This window comes from Malaclemys terrapin, chromosome 2, assembly GCF_027887155.1.
Source record: "Malaclemys terrapin pileata isolate rMalTer1 chromosome 2, rMalTer1.hap1, whole genome shotgun sequence".
Lineage (NCBI taxonomy): Eukaryota > Metazoa > Chordata > Testudines > Emydidae > Malaclemys > Malaclemys terrapin.
This window is the reverse complement of record NC_071506.1, coordinates 92,776,672-92,793,563: the sequence shown is the minus strand read 5'-3', so window position 1 is coordinate 92,793,563 and position 16,892 is coordinate 92,776,672. Positions and strand designations below refer to the sequence as shown.

The window sequence follows — 16,892 nt, the reverse complement described above, 5'->3', positions numbered from 1 at the left end:
TACATTATACTGTTGCTGAATTTGACCCTGAAGCTGCTTACTCCAGCCTTATACTGGAGCTGAATTTTACCTATTATTATGTCTAGTGGCTTCAGTTAAAAACTTGACAAACATTGTTTATTTGGGGGTACAAAGCCATAGTATTTCTAGTGTTGTAACTATAATTAGAACACTAACTCATATTCAGAACTCTATCTGTAGATTTGAATATGGAAGACATAGAGGAGGGGACATGCCCAAGGTCCTGCAGCAGGTGAATGGTAAGGCTGGGAATAGAGTTCAGGATTTTTGACTCCAAGCCCAGGGGCCTTACCACTTGATCATTTTATTAATTGCTATTTACCTAGGAGCCCTAGACATGGACCGGGCCTCTATTGTACTAGGCACTGTACAAACACAAAATAAAAAGATGTTCCGTGCTCCAATGAGCATATAAAATAGGGACAACAGGTGGATACAGACAGATGGAGATAGGTTGTGAAGGGCCTTCAAAGTGAAGACAAGCAGCTTATGTTTGATGCAATAGCGAAGGGGGAACCAAGGGAGGGTTGCAAAATGAAAGGTGACATAGTCAAAGCAATGAGCTAGGAAAATGACCTTTTCAACAGCATTCTGAATGAGTATGAGCAGGGCAAGAATGCATTTGTCAAGGCCAGAGAAAAAGATGTTGCAGTAACTGAGACATGAGATGATGAAAGCGTGGACAAGAGTTTTAGCTGTGTGGATGGAGGAAAGGCCTTACCTTACAGATGATATACAGGAAGAATTGACAAGATTTAGACACAGCCACACATTGTCTCAATAAAGAATAACTACAGATATGCATTTATGTGCATACAGAAATAGTAGACCTACCACAGTTGTTACCTTTACCTGTAAAATGTTGCGGCAGGTATTCAGTTGCTGTAAACCTGCGTAGCTTGACTGAACTCAATGCTTGCTGATATACACCAGCAGAGGACACAATCATGTTGTCATGTTGTGAACCTTGATGGGCCTAATGACCTTTATTCATGCACTATATTAAACATTTCTTACCTGTTACATTTTATTACTGTTTTCTAAAATGTCCATGACAATTTATTTTTCTCTGTCCTTCTAATCCACCATCACAGTGCAGTGAATCATCCCCCTTTCATTGTGAGACTGATGACTTTTTCCACTATAGCATCGTTCAGGACTACAATATAATTCCTCTTCCAGCCTCCAGGGGTTCTTTACAATGCTGTTCAACTAATCATCCAATTGCAGCAATGCTCGTAGGGTCAGATTTTGCCCTTAAATATAGATGTGCACAGCTGCCATTGAATTCAACTCCTTACCTCCAACTCCATATGAAACTATTTTCCTCCCTCAAGGAAAATGGAAATCCTAAGGCTGCTGCCTATCTCAGGATCTTTCCATGACATTGCAGCACTTTGAGTTTTGATTCATCACCAGGTCTACTGCTAGCTATTTGAATAAAAGTCACTTCACACAAGTGATGCAGCATCTGGACCAGAATGTCTAGCTTAAACTTTGGCTTCCAGTTATTGGTGTTGATATTTGGCTCTTATCATTGGTACTGGGTTCTGCCATGTCATAAGAATTGGATTATGGTTTATTCATCTATTTTTATGATTAATTATTCACCATTATTAATTTTTATTATTATATTTTTGTATTGTTGTAGGATAACTGTCCCTACATATTTCCATACTGGAAATATGAGCATTTCATTTCCTTGCAACCAGTTTGCCAATATCACCCAATAGTGAAAAGGAAGAAACTATTAAATCCCCTTTCTTATTTCCAAGCTTCAACTGTGTTGCCTGCTTATTCTACATTCACCCTCTACACATTCACTGCAAGGGAGAATAAATGAATAAGTACCCAAAGAAGAAAAATGATATCTAACAAAAACCTCAATCATATTGTGTCTTGGGGGCCAACAGGAATTGGACAAAAAGAACACAGAATCACACATCTTTCCACTAGCCTATTTAGTTCACATGAGAGGAAGCAATTTTTAACCTCATACATTGCATGAATCCTTGCAATGTCCTTGGATGTACCATATACCATCAGAGGAAGAACACCTTTTCATCCCTGTGGGTGTTTGCTGTATGCTACAGTCAAACACTGCTAGGAATTGAAGGGAGAAAAAAACAAAACATCAAAAGACATGGAGCTATTCCCTACTAAATATAGAACAGCATGAACAAAATGCATTTCTTCTGAGCACTTCATTCATAGATAAGGATCAGTGTGGGTAAATATCCATTGGCAAGAACTTGTTGCTTTTGGTAATTTCATACTTCCCATTAAGCTTGCTATCTGGTATCATTCCTATTATTATCCATTATTAAGACTGGAAGTGTTTACTCCATAGGGCAATTTCATTTTCCATTGGGGAATTTTACTCCTGCAACACTACTCCCTTTTGTCACTGGATCATTTTTGAAGCAATGAAAGCACCAAGGCAAAACTTTTCTGTTTCATGTCTCTGTCCTCCTCTCTTCACCCCCTTTTATTTATTTTATTTCATTTCATTTATTAGAACAAAAATGACAATAAAGTTACCCCTCTCCACCCCCCACCCACACACACACAGAAAGGGGCAGCTTGTGATACACTTGAATAGTACTTTACCCCACTGGTAGTCCCACTGAAGTAAATGGAATTGCCTGTGGATTACTCAGTGCAAGTAAGGACATCAGAATCTGGCCCTACATGAAGCTCTCTTACAGCATCACAAGGCACTTTTTATGGATTTTAGAAAACACTGAACTGCTATTTTCCAGTCAGTATTGTACATCATGCAAAAATATAAACCTCTTGCAACACTATTCGTATTTAGTGTGTGCAGAGATATCAATCTTCAGAAATGACCTGTGAGAGCAAGTGTATTGTCTGTAACAGCAAGGTTAAGTGTACTCTGTTGAAAGCAACTAGATTATGCCATTAAAAACATCCTAGTAAGATAGGTGTAGTACCATAAAATATGTGGATGATGCTTGGTTGATGACAGGACAAAGAAAAGTGACTCCTAATAGAGGAAGGGGAATAAAGAGATGATAGAAAGGAGAGAGCATCAAACCTGACCAACTATCCTTTCTCCTGCCACTTTCAATGGTCATTTTATCACTCTCCCTTTACTATCCTTCAGAGAGGGTGATTTTACCCTTCATCTTTTGTGTCTTAATGGACACTTCTTTCTTCCTACCACCACCTCATCAATGTGATATTATTTTTCATGTAGTAGTTTTTTTTTAATCACTAAGGAAATAAAAAGATTTAAAAATTCATACTGCCCAATCTTGTCAGACTCGAATGATCTAATGTGGCTTGAATGTCTAGTTTGATATCACACTTATGCCTAGCTGATGAGTAGTTAGTCTCAATAAGAGGAATAGGGGAGTACTGAGGCAAAGCAGTAATTAGAGGAAAGCAATAAATGTTAGTGTACATAGGGCATTTTGCACATGTGCTGGTTCAGTTTAATTTTATATCTTTTTTTTCTCTCTTTCTGCACATAGCTAAAGTGAATGCTATAAATGCTAGTGAAGAAACCATGCTAAAGGTAATGAACCTCAAAAAATCTTAAGGTTTAGTTTTGCTAAACACCTAAATGTTATTAATAAAACTAGTAGAAAATGACACTGTTCTGAAGGTGAAGTATTAGCCCTAGAGTACCATAAGAATGGTGATGTTAATGACAGTTTAACCTTATCAATGGTTACTATAACACCTTGGCATCTGATGCTCCTTTGTATATAGGTCTTTCTCCCCAGCCCCTGAGATGACAGTAGGAGGTGCCTTTCCTCTTACTTCCAGAAGAGGAAGGATGGTTCTTGTGGTTAAGGAACAAGGCTAGTATTGGGAATTTCAATTTAGGAACTGCCACAGAATCAGCGTGCTGCCTTAGTTACTCAGTACCTCCCGTCCCCATCCGTAAAATAGGGTTCAAACTTACCTTCCTCCTAGAGATATTGTAAGAATAAGTTCACTAATGTTTATGAGGCAGAAAAGTAGATGGATGAGCTATGCTGACTCATGATCTTCTCTCTCTGGGAACCAGTAGAGGAGAAGTGGGGGTTGGGTTGGTTCTTGTCTTTCCCTCATCCCTTATAGTTGGGAGGAGTGAGGGGCCCAGCAACATACAAGCTGTTGAGTCTTGTAACTAAGGAGAGCTAGGATCTGTTAGGCAATTAGCATTGTGGTTTCTGGAAGAGTGACAGGGTTCAAACCAAATCCCAGTTGCTTCTTCCTGCTTACAATTCTCTTGTAACTTAAACTGTGACGTGTTGCTGGGTGTAAAGTAAAATGGCTAAATCATTCCATCTCAGAGGAACTTCACAGTTGTGGTGGGTAAAGTGAACTACTCTGTGTTCTTAGTTTGAGACTACAGCAAGTATGCAACAACACAAATGGACTATAAATCTCCTGGGAATAGGAGTTCTAGAAATATTTCCAACACTTCTTGAATTCATTTGTGTCAAAAATATTATAAACATACCTGATTTTCCTGTCAAAGGCAATCTTAGCCTTTCTGGGGTGGGCCTGAGATGTAATCATTTACATGTGTTGGTGATTGTTCTTCACTGCTATTACACCATTATGCACAGGGATGGCCTAAGGTTTTAGAGAAGATTCTTTGAATTGATTCTTTGGAATACACACTGACGCTGGGTGCTTTTACATAAAAGAAAAGTGTGGGATCATTAAATGCACATTTAATTGCAGGAGATGTGTTTTCCCTGCTGGATCTAAGGAGAATAAAGATAAGATGCATCATGATACATGACCCCATTGGCTTCCGGTTCTTTAGAACAATCTGTATACATAGATTAAGAAATATTTTCAATATATTTTATTTGACAGCAAATATTCCACTGATTTGAGAGTTTATAGAGAGCAATATCTATGTTTACAATCTTTGTTCTTTCTTGTGATTTCCACATATCCCTTTCTTTTGTTGCAGAATCTTCATAATAATTTGGTAAGTTGATTTCTTCAGGCAATACATGTCCAGTTGTTTTCTGACAGTAACAATATGATCTAAGAGTTCGCAGATTTCATGTAACACCTCACAGGTATTTTCAAGTATCCCACTCATCTTGTAGCAAATGATTCCCTAGCAAGTCAAAAAACAATTTAAACTATGACATTTTTGCCTAGTCAGCATGCTTTACTACACACACTGGTTGGTAAGCTTGTCTCGGATAGTGAATTGATCCATTAGAGCAGTGGTTCTCAAAGCCAGTCCGCCACTTGTTCAGGGTAAGCATCCTGGCGGGCCGGGCCAGTTTGTTTACCTGCCGCGTCTGCAGGTTCGGCCGATCGTGGCTCCCACTGGCCGTGGTTCGCCGCTCCAGGTCAATGGGGGCTGCGGGAAGCAGCGCGGGCCAAGGGATGTGCTGGCCGCCCTTCCTGCAGCCCCCATTGGCCTGGAGTAGAGAACCACAGCCAGTGGGAGCCGCAATCAGCCGAACCTGTGGATGCAGCAGGTAAACAAACTGTTCCGGCCCCCCAGGGGCTTTCCCTGAACAAGCGGCGGACCGGCTTTGAGAACCAATGCATTAGAGGATATTCTGAATAAGGCACAGTCCTATTTTGATCTCTGACTCTTGTAACTCAGAGAACATAAGGACAATTAGGGTACGTCTATACCCAGCCGCTAGTTCGGCGGCTGGCAATCGAAGTTCTGGGTTCGACTTATCGCGTCTTGTCTGGACGCGATAAGTCGAACCCGGAAGTGCTCGCCGTCGACTGCGGTACTCCAGCTAGACGAGAGGAGTACCGCGGAGTCGACGGGGGAGCCTGCCTGCCGCGTGTGGACCGAGGTAAGATCGAACTAAGGTACTTCGAACTTCAGCTACGTTATTCACGTAGCTGAAGTTGCGTACCTTAGTTCGATTTGGGGGGTTAGTGTAGACCAAGCCTTAGTCATCCTTAAAACTATTTTTGTGAACAGTGCTGAATGTTTCCTGCTGCACTTGTGATGAATCTGAGTTAGACACGGTTGTTTATATGCAAGACTGATCTATGCGCTGAGATGTAGAATGTGGGAGGGGATATGATGTTATGGCCAGGGCTCTGAACTGGGACTCAGCAGACCTGCATTCTATTCCTGGCTTTGTCATTGACTTTCCTCATCTGTAAAATTGGGATAATGATGTTTCACTCCTTTGCAAAGCATTTTGAGCTTGATGGATGAAAAAGTGCTGTATTACAATTAGCTGAAATAAGAATCACACATAAATGATATCTATCTGTGCTGATGTGAATGTGAAGCTGCTTAGCATTCCTCAGATCAGTATAACTATGCTCAGATTTTTAAAATGAGCATAGCCAGGAGCGCCGCCAGCTTTTCCTCCGCCCTAGGTGGTAGAAGGTCCCGCCCCAAAATGCCGCCCCCCCAACAGAGGCAGCGGAAGGTCCCACCACCAAAATACCACTGCAGTCGCTGCCCCCCAAATCGCAGCACCCTAGGGTGCCTAATGGGTTGCGCCGGCCCTGAGCATAGCCCTTCAAGGAGAAGTGCTCTATACAAAAAAATCAGCCATGTGATCAACTACGACCATGAATTTGATAACAGATTTGCTGGAAACCACAGTCAACAGCATTGTGTGTTCCCATTTCAGCTCTGCAATGTTCTTACAAGTGCAAACAACTATGTGGTTTAGAGTGTATTTGCTTTTCATGATGACCAGGTTAGAAAATACCACTTGACTTTGTGTCATCCAGTGGTGAGTACTTTGGAAACATAAGTAATTGGTATTTTATATTGCACAACATGGCTTCACCCAGAATCTGTAGAAGAAAAGAGGATGGGAAACGTTTTGATATTGACAAGTGTGCATACACAGAAAATCAATAAAGAAAAGTAATTTAGAAGGGAAACATTGATTCAAGAGAGAAATCCGTAAAGAAAAAAGTCTCAAACAGTGAAAAAGAACAAACACAACAGAAGCAATACTATCTTTGATCCTTAATAATCTGTTTTCGTCACAGCTGATATCATGACACCTGGTAAGAGTATTGGAGTGATCACATCAATCCATCTAACAGGATGATTTATTTCAAGAAGGAATGAGATCTATCTTGAATATTAGTGCTGTGTAGATACTGACCTTATTCCTTTGATAATAAGAAATATAGGGTCAGATTACTCACTCCATTACATCAGTTTTACACCAGAGTAAATCCACTGATTACAGTGGATGTACATGTTCATAGCAGAGTGAAGATCCTGGTCTATAATCTCACCTGAGTGTGACAGCTTTACCCAGACTTTGTCAGTAGTCCTGCTAGACCAGGGATCGTCAATCTTTGGCATGCCCTGGCAGGCCGGGCCAGTTTGTTTACCTGCCGTGTCCGAAGGTTCAGCCGATCGTGGGTCCCGCTGGGCGCGGTTCCCTTCCCGGCGCCCCCTTTGGTCTGGAGCAGCGAACCGCGGCCAGTGGAAGCCACGATCGGCCGAACCCGTGGACGTGGCAGGTAAACAAACTGGCCCGGCCCGCCAGGTGGTTACCCTGGCGGGCTGCGTGCCAAAGGTTGCCGATCCCTGTGCTAGAATATTGTAGAGGCCTCGTGGAATTTCAGCTAGGCATACCCACCATACAACTCAGTTGTGACTTGGTGGGAACAGGAAGGAGTTAATTATGGGTGGCTGGTTGTTTGATATTCTGCCAAATGAGGGCTTCAGTGAACTCTCATTAACTACAAGAGCTAGTTAGAAATTTTCAAAATTTTCATGAAAACTTTGTAAAAAATTGTGAAGGAAAGTCTGTTCAAAAGAGCGCTTATAGGAATGTTCCATTGTCCTTGTGGGACACACAGAAAGAAGTAATACACTTTACTTTCACCATTTAGAACTGGAAAAGTACAGAGGGGCAACAAACATGAATAGGATTATGGAACGGTTTCTGTACGAGGAGAGACTAAAAAGATTGGGACTGTTAAGCTTAGAAAAGAGATGATTAAGCAGGGGATACAACAGAGGTCTAAAAAATCATAAATGTTGAGGAGAAAATGAATAAGGAAATGTTATTTAGTCCTTCACATAACACAAGAACCCGGGGTCAACCAATGAAATTAATAGGCTGCAGGTTTAAAACAAACAAAAAGAAGTATTTCTTCACATAAATTAATCTGGGATGTCATGAAGGCCAGAAGTATAACTGAGATAGAAAAAAATTAGATAAGTTTATGGAGGATAGGTCCATCAATAGCTATTGGCTAAGATGGTTAGGGATGCAACTCCAAGTTCCGGATGCCCTAAACTTCCAACTGCCAGAAGATGAGACTGGCTATCAGGGGATGGGTCATTCAAAATTGCCCTCTTCTATTCATTCCCACTTCAGCATCTGGCTCCGGTCACTGTCAGAAGACACTGAGCTAGATGGACCATTGGTCTGATCCATTTTAGCCATTCTTTTGATCTTATATTTAGTCAGCCACTTAGTCTTTTATAAGGTTTTCAACATAAGGCTCCATAAGAACAACAACAACAAACCCCCCTAAAATAAAGAATTTTAATCCAATGAAAAACTATGGAACACCATAAATTGATACTGTGAAGAATCCTTTTAAAAATTGCATTATATGTACTATAGTAACATCTCTCATCAAATATTAGAGACTTTTTAAATATAATAATTTTTATACCCAGCAGACAAATGTGTGTAGTGTAACAACAGAGTTTCAGGATCATCTTCAAATTGTGTAATGGAAAATGAATACATGCAAGAATTTTCAATGCATTAAATAAAGTGGAACAGATTTCTTCCCATAGCAATGCAAGGCAAAGCTGACACATTTTTATGAGAAAGGGGATATAATTTATTTTTATAAATATAAAACAGGAAAAAAGCAAGGCAGTTGTGCTGTTTACTTAAATAACACTGAAATCTCCTTTGAGTGATATGTGCTAAAATCAGCACTTTTGACTTCATAATCCAAATGCATGAATTATTTTATCTTACCACCAACAAGGAGATTATTATAAAATTGTTCTCCCATCACCTTGTTGATTTAACACCAACATAACACCTTACTTTTATTGAACTGCATACGCTTGATACTTTTTTCACTTTCTTTTATTGAAAATCTTACATATGTGACTAAAAGTCATGGGTAATTATCTTTCAGTTCCATTACAAAATCGGTCATCTATCTATCTATATATATATCTATATATATAGATTTAATACAACTATAAGCAAATCTACTGAATCATGAAGCAATGATTGTCTACAAAAATGTTATCCAAATTAAATAATTGTGTTGCAGATGATCAAAATTACGTTTTTAATGAGGCTGAAGGCCACTTTCACATAGTTATTGATAATACTGGATTGCAAGAATTACAAAATCTTGAGGATATTTCCCCCCACCCCCATGTGCAATCCATATATTAGGATTTCACTTTAAGGGTCCTCTTTTCAGAAAGAAGCACTTTCAGAGTGAACCTTATCCACTATGGAGTGACTACTCACTGCATACTTAGGCCCTAACCCTTCAACACTTATGCATGCCTCTGAAGTCCTAGCAAAGTCAAGTCACTGGAATTTAACACATGAATAATGTTTGTAAGATTGGGTCCTTATTTAGGAACTCATCTACATATGCTTCAAAAAGAAAAAAATGGAAAGAATATTAAAAGAATACATTATTATTACTTGAATATATGCCTTATTTTCTAATAATAAATCATGAAAGATGAAGTATAAATATTGTCAGAATTATAAAAAAAAAGTCTTATTCTAAGAAACCCTACTTCAAAATTGTACAATATTTTAACCTACTGCAATTGTCCTTCTATTTTGGCACTCCTGAATCAGTGTAGAAATTATGTGTTGTGAAGTTAATTCCTCTGGGGAAAATACTTATGTGAGTCAGGATCAAAAGATGGATTCTGGAGTTTATAGCATTACATTGCTTAACATATGAAAGAAATTTTTAACAGTCTTTTACTGTGATTCATTAACAGCAAAAGAGAAGGGGAGAAAAAAGCACGGTCTTTAAAGTCTTCCAAGCGCATAGGACATGTGACCTTGAAATCTAAATCTCGCACTAAAGACACTCCCAACTACCTCTGAGTCTTCTTTCGAAAATGCAATGTACAAATATTTTATTCAAATGCCTCCGACATGGTAATAGCTCAGAAGAATGACTGTGTGTCCTTGTAGCTGTGCTCCTTTCTGAGAGATGAATGGTGGGCTCGATCGCTTCACTGTAATTTCTCCATTTCCATGCTTCATTTCCTTCATGTATCTGAGACTGGAGAAAAATCAGCATGTTCTGACGAGTCTAATACCATGAGGCAGTAAAATGGACCTGAATTTAGCGGAGACTGGAGCTCCAAAATAAATATAACTCTATGTGTCAAATTAAAAAAAAAAAAAAAAAAGATAAATTCTCCTGTACAAATCAGAAGAGATAATAAAAAATAACAAATAGACAGCAACTTTTTGCATACCTACACAGGCATCACAAGACCATTTTCAACTTTAATAATTCCTTTTCATGGTTTTTTATTTTATCTGGATTGTAAATTATTTCAATAAGCTGATGACAAACATTGCAGGTTTTCTTAGCACGGTTTGCAATTATTTTTGTTTCTTTTGATAACCTCGGTATTTACAGAGATTTCTGATTAAATAGCTCTTTTAACCACCATCACCACCAATAAAAATATTCTGCTGGGTTTGGTTTTTTGTTTTTTGTCTTGTGTTTGTTTTTGTTTTTTGAGCAAGCAAGCTGCATGCAATACTGTAAATAAAATTTGCCAAAAGATTTTGTATCAGAAAAGTACACTGTATATTATAAGACTGTTTTGAATGGAAGATTGTGTTTGTTTCCTCTTCTACTTATCCCTTATTAGAGATTTTACAATCTAGACATGACAGTACTGTGAAGGCATCTATAGGGTATCATTGGCTCATTGAAGTCACAGTGCACTACATACTCTTAGAAGTTAGTTGCCTCTGCAGGTATATGAGGGTTGCTATCTATTTGGATATGGCTGAGCATCTCATTTTATCAAAAACGCCATCAAATGCTCAGGATCTGTGTGGTCAGTGCAGTCCCTAGGACAAGTCTAATGAAAATATGCTTCACCAAGGCAAAAAAACCTAAAAGGTTAAAAATGGAGAAATATTTACAACTTGCCTTAGTCCAGATGTTGAGTTTTTGTTTTTCTTCAGTTCATTTACATAGAAAGATTCCAAGGCTATGAGTATAAGCTGTCAGGTCCAGTTCCGTACATATCCGCAAGTCGTTTAAAACGAGGCCCCCAGTCACTGAGGTAATCATAATTCTGATCAGAGTTTGAACTGATGGAATCTAAAGAGCTGAGTGACTCAGCCACTGAGCCATTTCCCTCAAAGGCATATGTCTGCAAGGAATCATATGGCGGAGCACAGGGATCCACATCAGCCTCTTTTAGTCTTTCCCAGATAAATTCCCTAAAAATGACATTATCTGGGATACTTTTAAAAGTTGGTCTGCTCAAAAACTGAATCTCGGGAGTCACATCCCTTCTGGTCTTGGTGTCTCGGATGATGTTGAGGTTTCTCAAGGCAGCCATATCAAAAGCCTCTGTGTCTTCTTCTCCGCCGCCTTCATCATCATATCTGACTATGTTTTCCCTGATATCTCTCTCCTCATCAAAAATGAGTGGCTCTTTTTTCCGCCGTCTCATGGTGACAATCAGCAAGACCAGCACTGGAACACAAAAGACGAAATTTTTAGTGAAGCTGAAGTTTGAATTTATCCTCCACTCAGATCTTTTCCAGTAGTGGAACTATTCCTCAGTTTATACCATACAGATCCTTTCCTTATCCAGGGAACACAATGTCCACATCATGCAGTTAGATTTCGAATCACTAGTAGGTTCTAAAATGGCTTTTAAACAAAGACCTTTTAGATATTACAGAATCTATTTCTATTTCCACAGTAATTCTGACTTAATGTCTTCATCTTTAATGCTATATCCCACACTATCTGCTAAACATAAATTTAAGAGCCAGTTGAGGCTGATTATTTCAATCTTACAACCACAAAATGAAAAAAGAGACCTTTTTCTGAACTCCTAATTGCCCAAGCGGTAAAAGCACATTCATAAAGATACTGCATGGAGTTTAACAACCGTAGTTTGAGAAGGGACTGAATTAAAGTATGCCACCATAGGTTCACTGATAAAATACCTGTTCCTTGATTGGGAAACTCTGAGTAGTTTAGTAATTTCTAATATACGCCTGTTTTGAGTTCATGGATTAAAAGCATCTCTATATTAGACTGCACTTTGCTTTAATGTGCAAAATACTATAGTTGGTGCCTGTGAATTATGTCTGATGAGAATTGCTAAGGCTGCTTGTGTTTATTGGATCAACCACTAAAGGTAATGGTTTAAAAATTTCTGATATTTCAGATTTCTTTTTTTCAGCTTAAAAGCCAAGATTAATTTATAGAGACTTAGCCAAAGTACAAGGAGGAGATTCACTCCAGGCATATAATATACTTGCAATCATTTACAGTTTAAATATGTTTTGGTAAACAAACAGGTACTATTCATAAACATAATTTGAAGGAGCTAATGTGAATACTACATTCATGTTTGAGAGATAACAGACTGTTACGCATCCTCCTAAAAATGATTATTTTATTTTAACATTGAAGCATCTGAATAACTTTGATGGGATTAGTGGGAGCTATAATGTATACTTAAGGTTATAAAAATCAGAAGACATTCAGTATTAAAGCTGCTCTTCCACCCTATCTCATAGCATTGTGCCTTGGTGCTATTTTTAAACTCTCCTAAGAATATATTTTTGTAAAAAAATACATGATCCAAGGTTATATTCTTTGCCCCACAGCACTCACATACTTCTGCTGGATGTTACACAGACTTCCTGAAGGGAAAAGTTCCTGAAAGCTCATTTAGATCAGTTTTGGTTTAAAGGAACTCAGTTCTCCTTTGGCTGATTCTTTGCATGCCATGCTTCTTCATGGACTGAACTTTTGTTTCAGAATGCAAAACACTGAATATAAGGTTTTATAATATAAACAGAAGCACAGCCAGATATGTAGCGATATTAGGGCATACCACAATAATAAGAGTAGTTGAACTGAGATACTACCTAATGAAATATAAATTAGACACCATTAACCCAAAGACACATTATGGGTATTAAATACATAAATAACTACCTTGGGGCACTCCCCAACTACGTGAACTGGCCCCAGGTATTCTCATGTGTGACATCAATGCAGTACATAACGCAGGATTGTCATCCTCATAAGAATATCTTTTCAGGGAAGTATTTTCTACAAAGATGTCAATCTACACAGAGGGCATAATTTAAGATGTGGGTCAGGTGGTAAAAATACCTAAGCAACTCAAAGCCATTCAGACCGCTTTTCTGTTTAGAAGTACCACACCATCTTTCTTATGTAGCTTTTCCAGTCCAGTGTCAAATTGGCCTACAGCACAATCAGACTTCAAAGACGGGTTTTTGCAGTTCCTTCCTGGGCACATTGCGTGTCTTCTAAAAGTAAGACTGAAACAAGTTTTCTTCCTGAAGTTTTCTCTTTTTGACAAATATAGTAAGCAATACATTATTTTTCATGTAGTAGCTACAGGGCACGCATCTAATGATCCATCTATTAGCAGATGCCTTGTGATTGTGAATTATTGCTGCATCAGCCTATATTTTTTGTATGACATCTACTGGCATAAGAAAGACACACATTACTTTAAGGCGGCACTGGTTTGGTGAACACTATTCTGAGCCACGTTTACATCAGTTTGAAATATTAGGAGTTTGACCTTTAAAAAGGATTTAGAGTAGTTTCCAAACATTTTTGTGTTAGCAGAATATATGTTTTGTTGTAAATTACAGTATGGTGCACATAATATGTACACTCCCTCTCTCCCTATACACATATATATATCTCCTAGACACAATGGTTACATTTCACTCTTAACAGGTTTTCTTACTAAAAGTGATATTTTTAAATGAAAGACAAATTATGTTGCTATCAGTGATAAATTTGTGATTTAATTTAAGATCACTATAGACAGAACTAAGGGTTTTCTCCATCTTTTAGTTCTTCTTTTATATTTTTACCATGTCAGTGTGACAATTTTTATTGCCATGTAACAAGCATCTAATCACTTCCTTTACTCAAGTGTAAATGTGTTTTCACACTCCTGTCATGCTGAGCAGACTTCATTTTGAGATTTAAATACCTGCTAATAAGTGAAAAATATGAAACTTAGTAGATATGCCTGCCTAGAGGTACAATAAAAATCAAGATCAAATGAATGTTTTATGTAGTATGCCTTGTACATCCCACTCTTGCTTGAAGCCAAGAAAAATATGAAGTCTTTCAAAAGGTTAAACATTTTAGCATTTAGATGGCTTTAAGAGATTATTAATTTCTAACTACTCCAGCAGCTATGAACAAGAATGTTTAACCTCTAAATGAACAAAGCCTTAGCTGCATTGCAGGGACTGTGGAGATTATTACAGGCCAAAACCAAACATCTGTGGTACCTAAAGCAAGCACGTCTGATTTTAAATGTAGTCTATTTCCCATTATGGCCTATTTCCTTTCCCATGCTCATCACAGAACCAGTGATCAAGGCGGTAAAGTGTGCCTGACTGAATGACTAGAAAAGCTAATTTTATAGATTGTACAGTGGAAATAAAAGTATAGTACACGCATTAGGTATACATATTAACACTAAACAACGACACAGACAATAACATCACTGGTTGTTATATTTAATAAGCAAAGCAGCTAATACCAATTGTTACAAACAACTAATCCATGAATAACCAGAACAAATGGCTGGGACCACACTCGGATTTTGTACCAATTTAACTAGCTTGGTAGAAAAAGTAATTGAGTTAAATTATTACAATGCCCTTATCTGGATGCAGTTATACAGATATAAATGTATTTATATCAGCACAGCTTGTTTGGATACATTTTGTCAAAATCAGCTATGCCGATAATTAACACCTTTCTGTCACTGCAGCCATAGTAAGGGTTGTAACCATTTACCTTAATCTGTTTCCGAACAAATATAGTTCAGTCAATGCAAAAACTGTGTGTAGACCAGTCCCAAGTATATTCCTGTGTAAGTCACTGCCTCTCAAAGCCATTGTGCAATGTGTGTAAATTTGAAGTTCTTACTTACCTTAGTAGGCTGTCACCCAGCATGTCTCCCTGTCTCTCTTTTCGTTCTAGACTTTCATTTTGTACTCAAGGCAATTGCTGTATCATTGTAAAGATGTAATAATAACCAACAGACAATCCGGAAGAGAGGACCACAATCAGGGCTATAAAGAACGGCATGTAGCTAATACCCACTGCCATACAATAGTCCCTTTAGCATGTTCTCTAATATAGCAATAAACCACATCAGGCTTAGAATGAGTTGAATTGGTTCATGCCTTGGATGTATTATGAATCCTGGAGTTAAAGGCTGGGTACCTTCAACCATCTAAGAAATGCCTCAGTAGCATTCTAATTCATACACTCTCACGGCTAGTGCAATCAGATAGCTCTTGTGGTTAAAGCAGATTGGGACTAGGAGATCTGTTCCCAGATCTGTACAGGTTTTCTGGATGTCCTTGAGTAAATCATCCTTGCCTAAATTTTCAAAAATGACTGGCAATGTTGTATGCCCAATTTGAGAGATCTTAGCAGGGGATGATTTTTAGAGAACAGGTTCTTAGCACCATCTGAAAATCAGCCCCCCTTCAAGGTATCTCAGGTTGGGTATCCCAATATTGACTCACCCCAAAACACCATTTACTTAAAAAAAATATAGGCCATAATCTCTTTATGAGTCAGTTTCAGATCCCGTGTCCATCTTATCTATTTAGAATGTAAACTCTTTAGGACAGGGACTGTTTCTTACTATGTATTTGTACCAAAATTGCACAAAGAGTCTCATATCTCCTTAGGACCCATGCATGGTACAATAATATTAACAATTAATAAACAATTTTATTTTAATTTTTAAATCTACTTTTGGAAATGTAATTGTATTATTATATAATATAGCATATAGTAGTGTATATAATGAGGTGCAAAGACCTTTTTTTAGTATGGGATAGGAAAGTGGGTGCTGGTGGTGGGTTACCGTTTCAAGTATGGAAGCTAAAAGTAGGAAAAGCACATTCTACCTCACTGCTGTTTCAATGTAATGGAAATTCCTGAGCTCTGGAAATAGGTTATGTGTAACTTTACATGCAAATACTTCTTTTTGTGAGCTTTTACATGTACATATAATAAAACTGTAGTTACACGCTATGTTAAATGCTTATTATAAAAACTATTATTGCATCTGTGAGATGTTAACTGAAAAATAAATTACACTGAATGAAATTACCATATAATTTTCAAAGGAGTTAAAGATTTCCTCTCTTATTTCTTAAAATAATTATGCACAGTATAAAGTGAATGACACCCAGCATGGTACTTTTCACATGTTCTTCGTAGTATAAATTACAGCCACGTTTTTGTTGAAAACAACAGCTCTGCTGCAGAGTTGATACTGTGCAGCTTTTCTAAGTAATCGACTGATTATTGGAACTTGCTTGTGCAACAGAGTTTAGAAATCAATCTTCATTAGTCAAACTAGGGGGGAAAAAGCTCACCCCTTTGACCGCTCCACTTTGAGGCTCTAACTCTGGCATTCACACAGGACTACATCTTCAAAGCCAGCTGTTTAACATGCACCTGCAGCTTTGCATGTAAGCATCCAAATGTGACTTTGTAGGCAGAAAGTGGTAACGGGCTCAGCCATGCAAATGTTCATTTGGACAAGCAAAAGTGAGCTTTGTGGGGATATTCAGATGGCCAGTTTTGAAAGCCCACAAAATGCA

General features: G+C 38.1%; 1 protein-coding gene across 1 annotated transcript in view; it reads right to left on the bottom strand.

Annotated features, from left to right (window-relative positions):
• Window positions 1–8,581: 8,581 nt before the first annotated feature.
• The window catches only part of CDH7 (cadherin 7), a 102,329-nt gene continuing 94,018 nt past the window's right edge, over window positions 8,582–16,892 (bottom strand). The window contains exon 12 of the mRNA XM_054020769.1: window positions 8,582–11,712. Within this exon, the coding sequence (XP_053876744.1) occupies window positions 11,219–11,712 (494 nt within the window). The 3' untranslated portion in view covers window positions 8,582–11,218. The remainder of the gene's footprint in view (window positions 11,713–16,892) is intronic.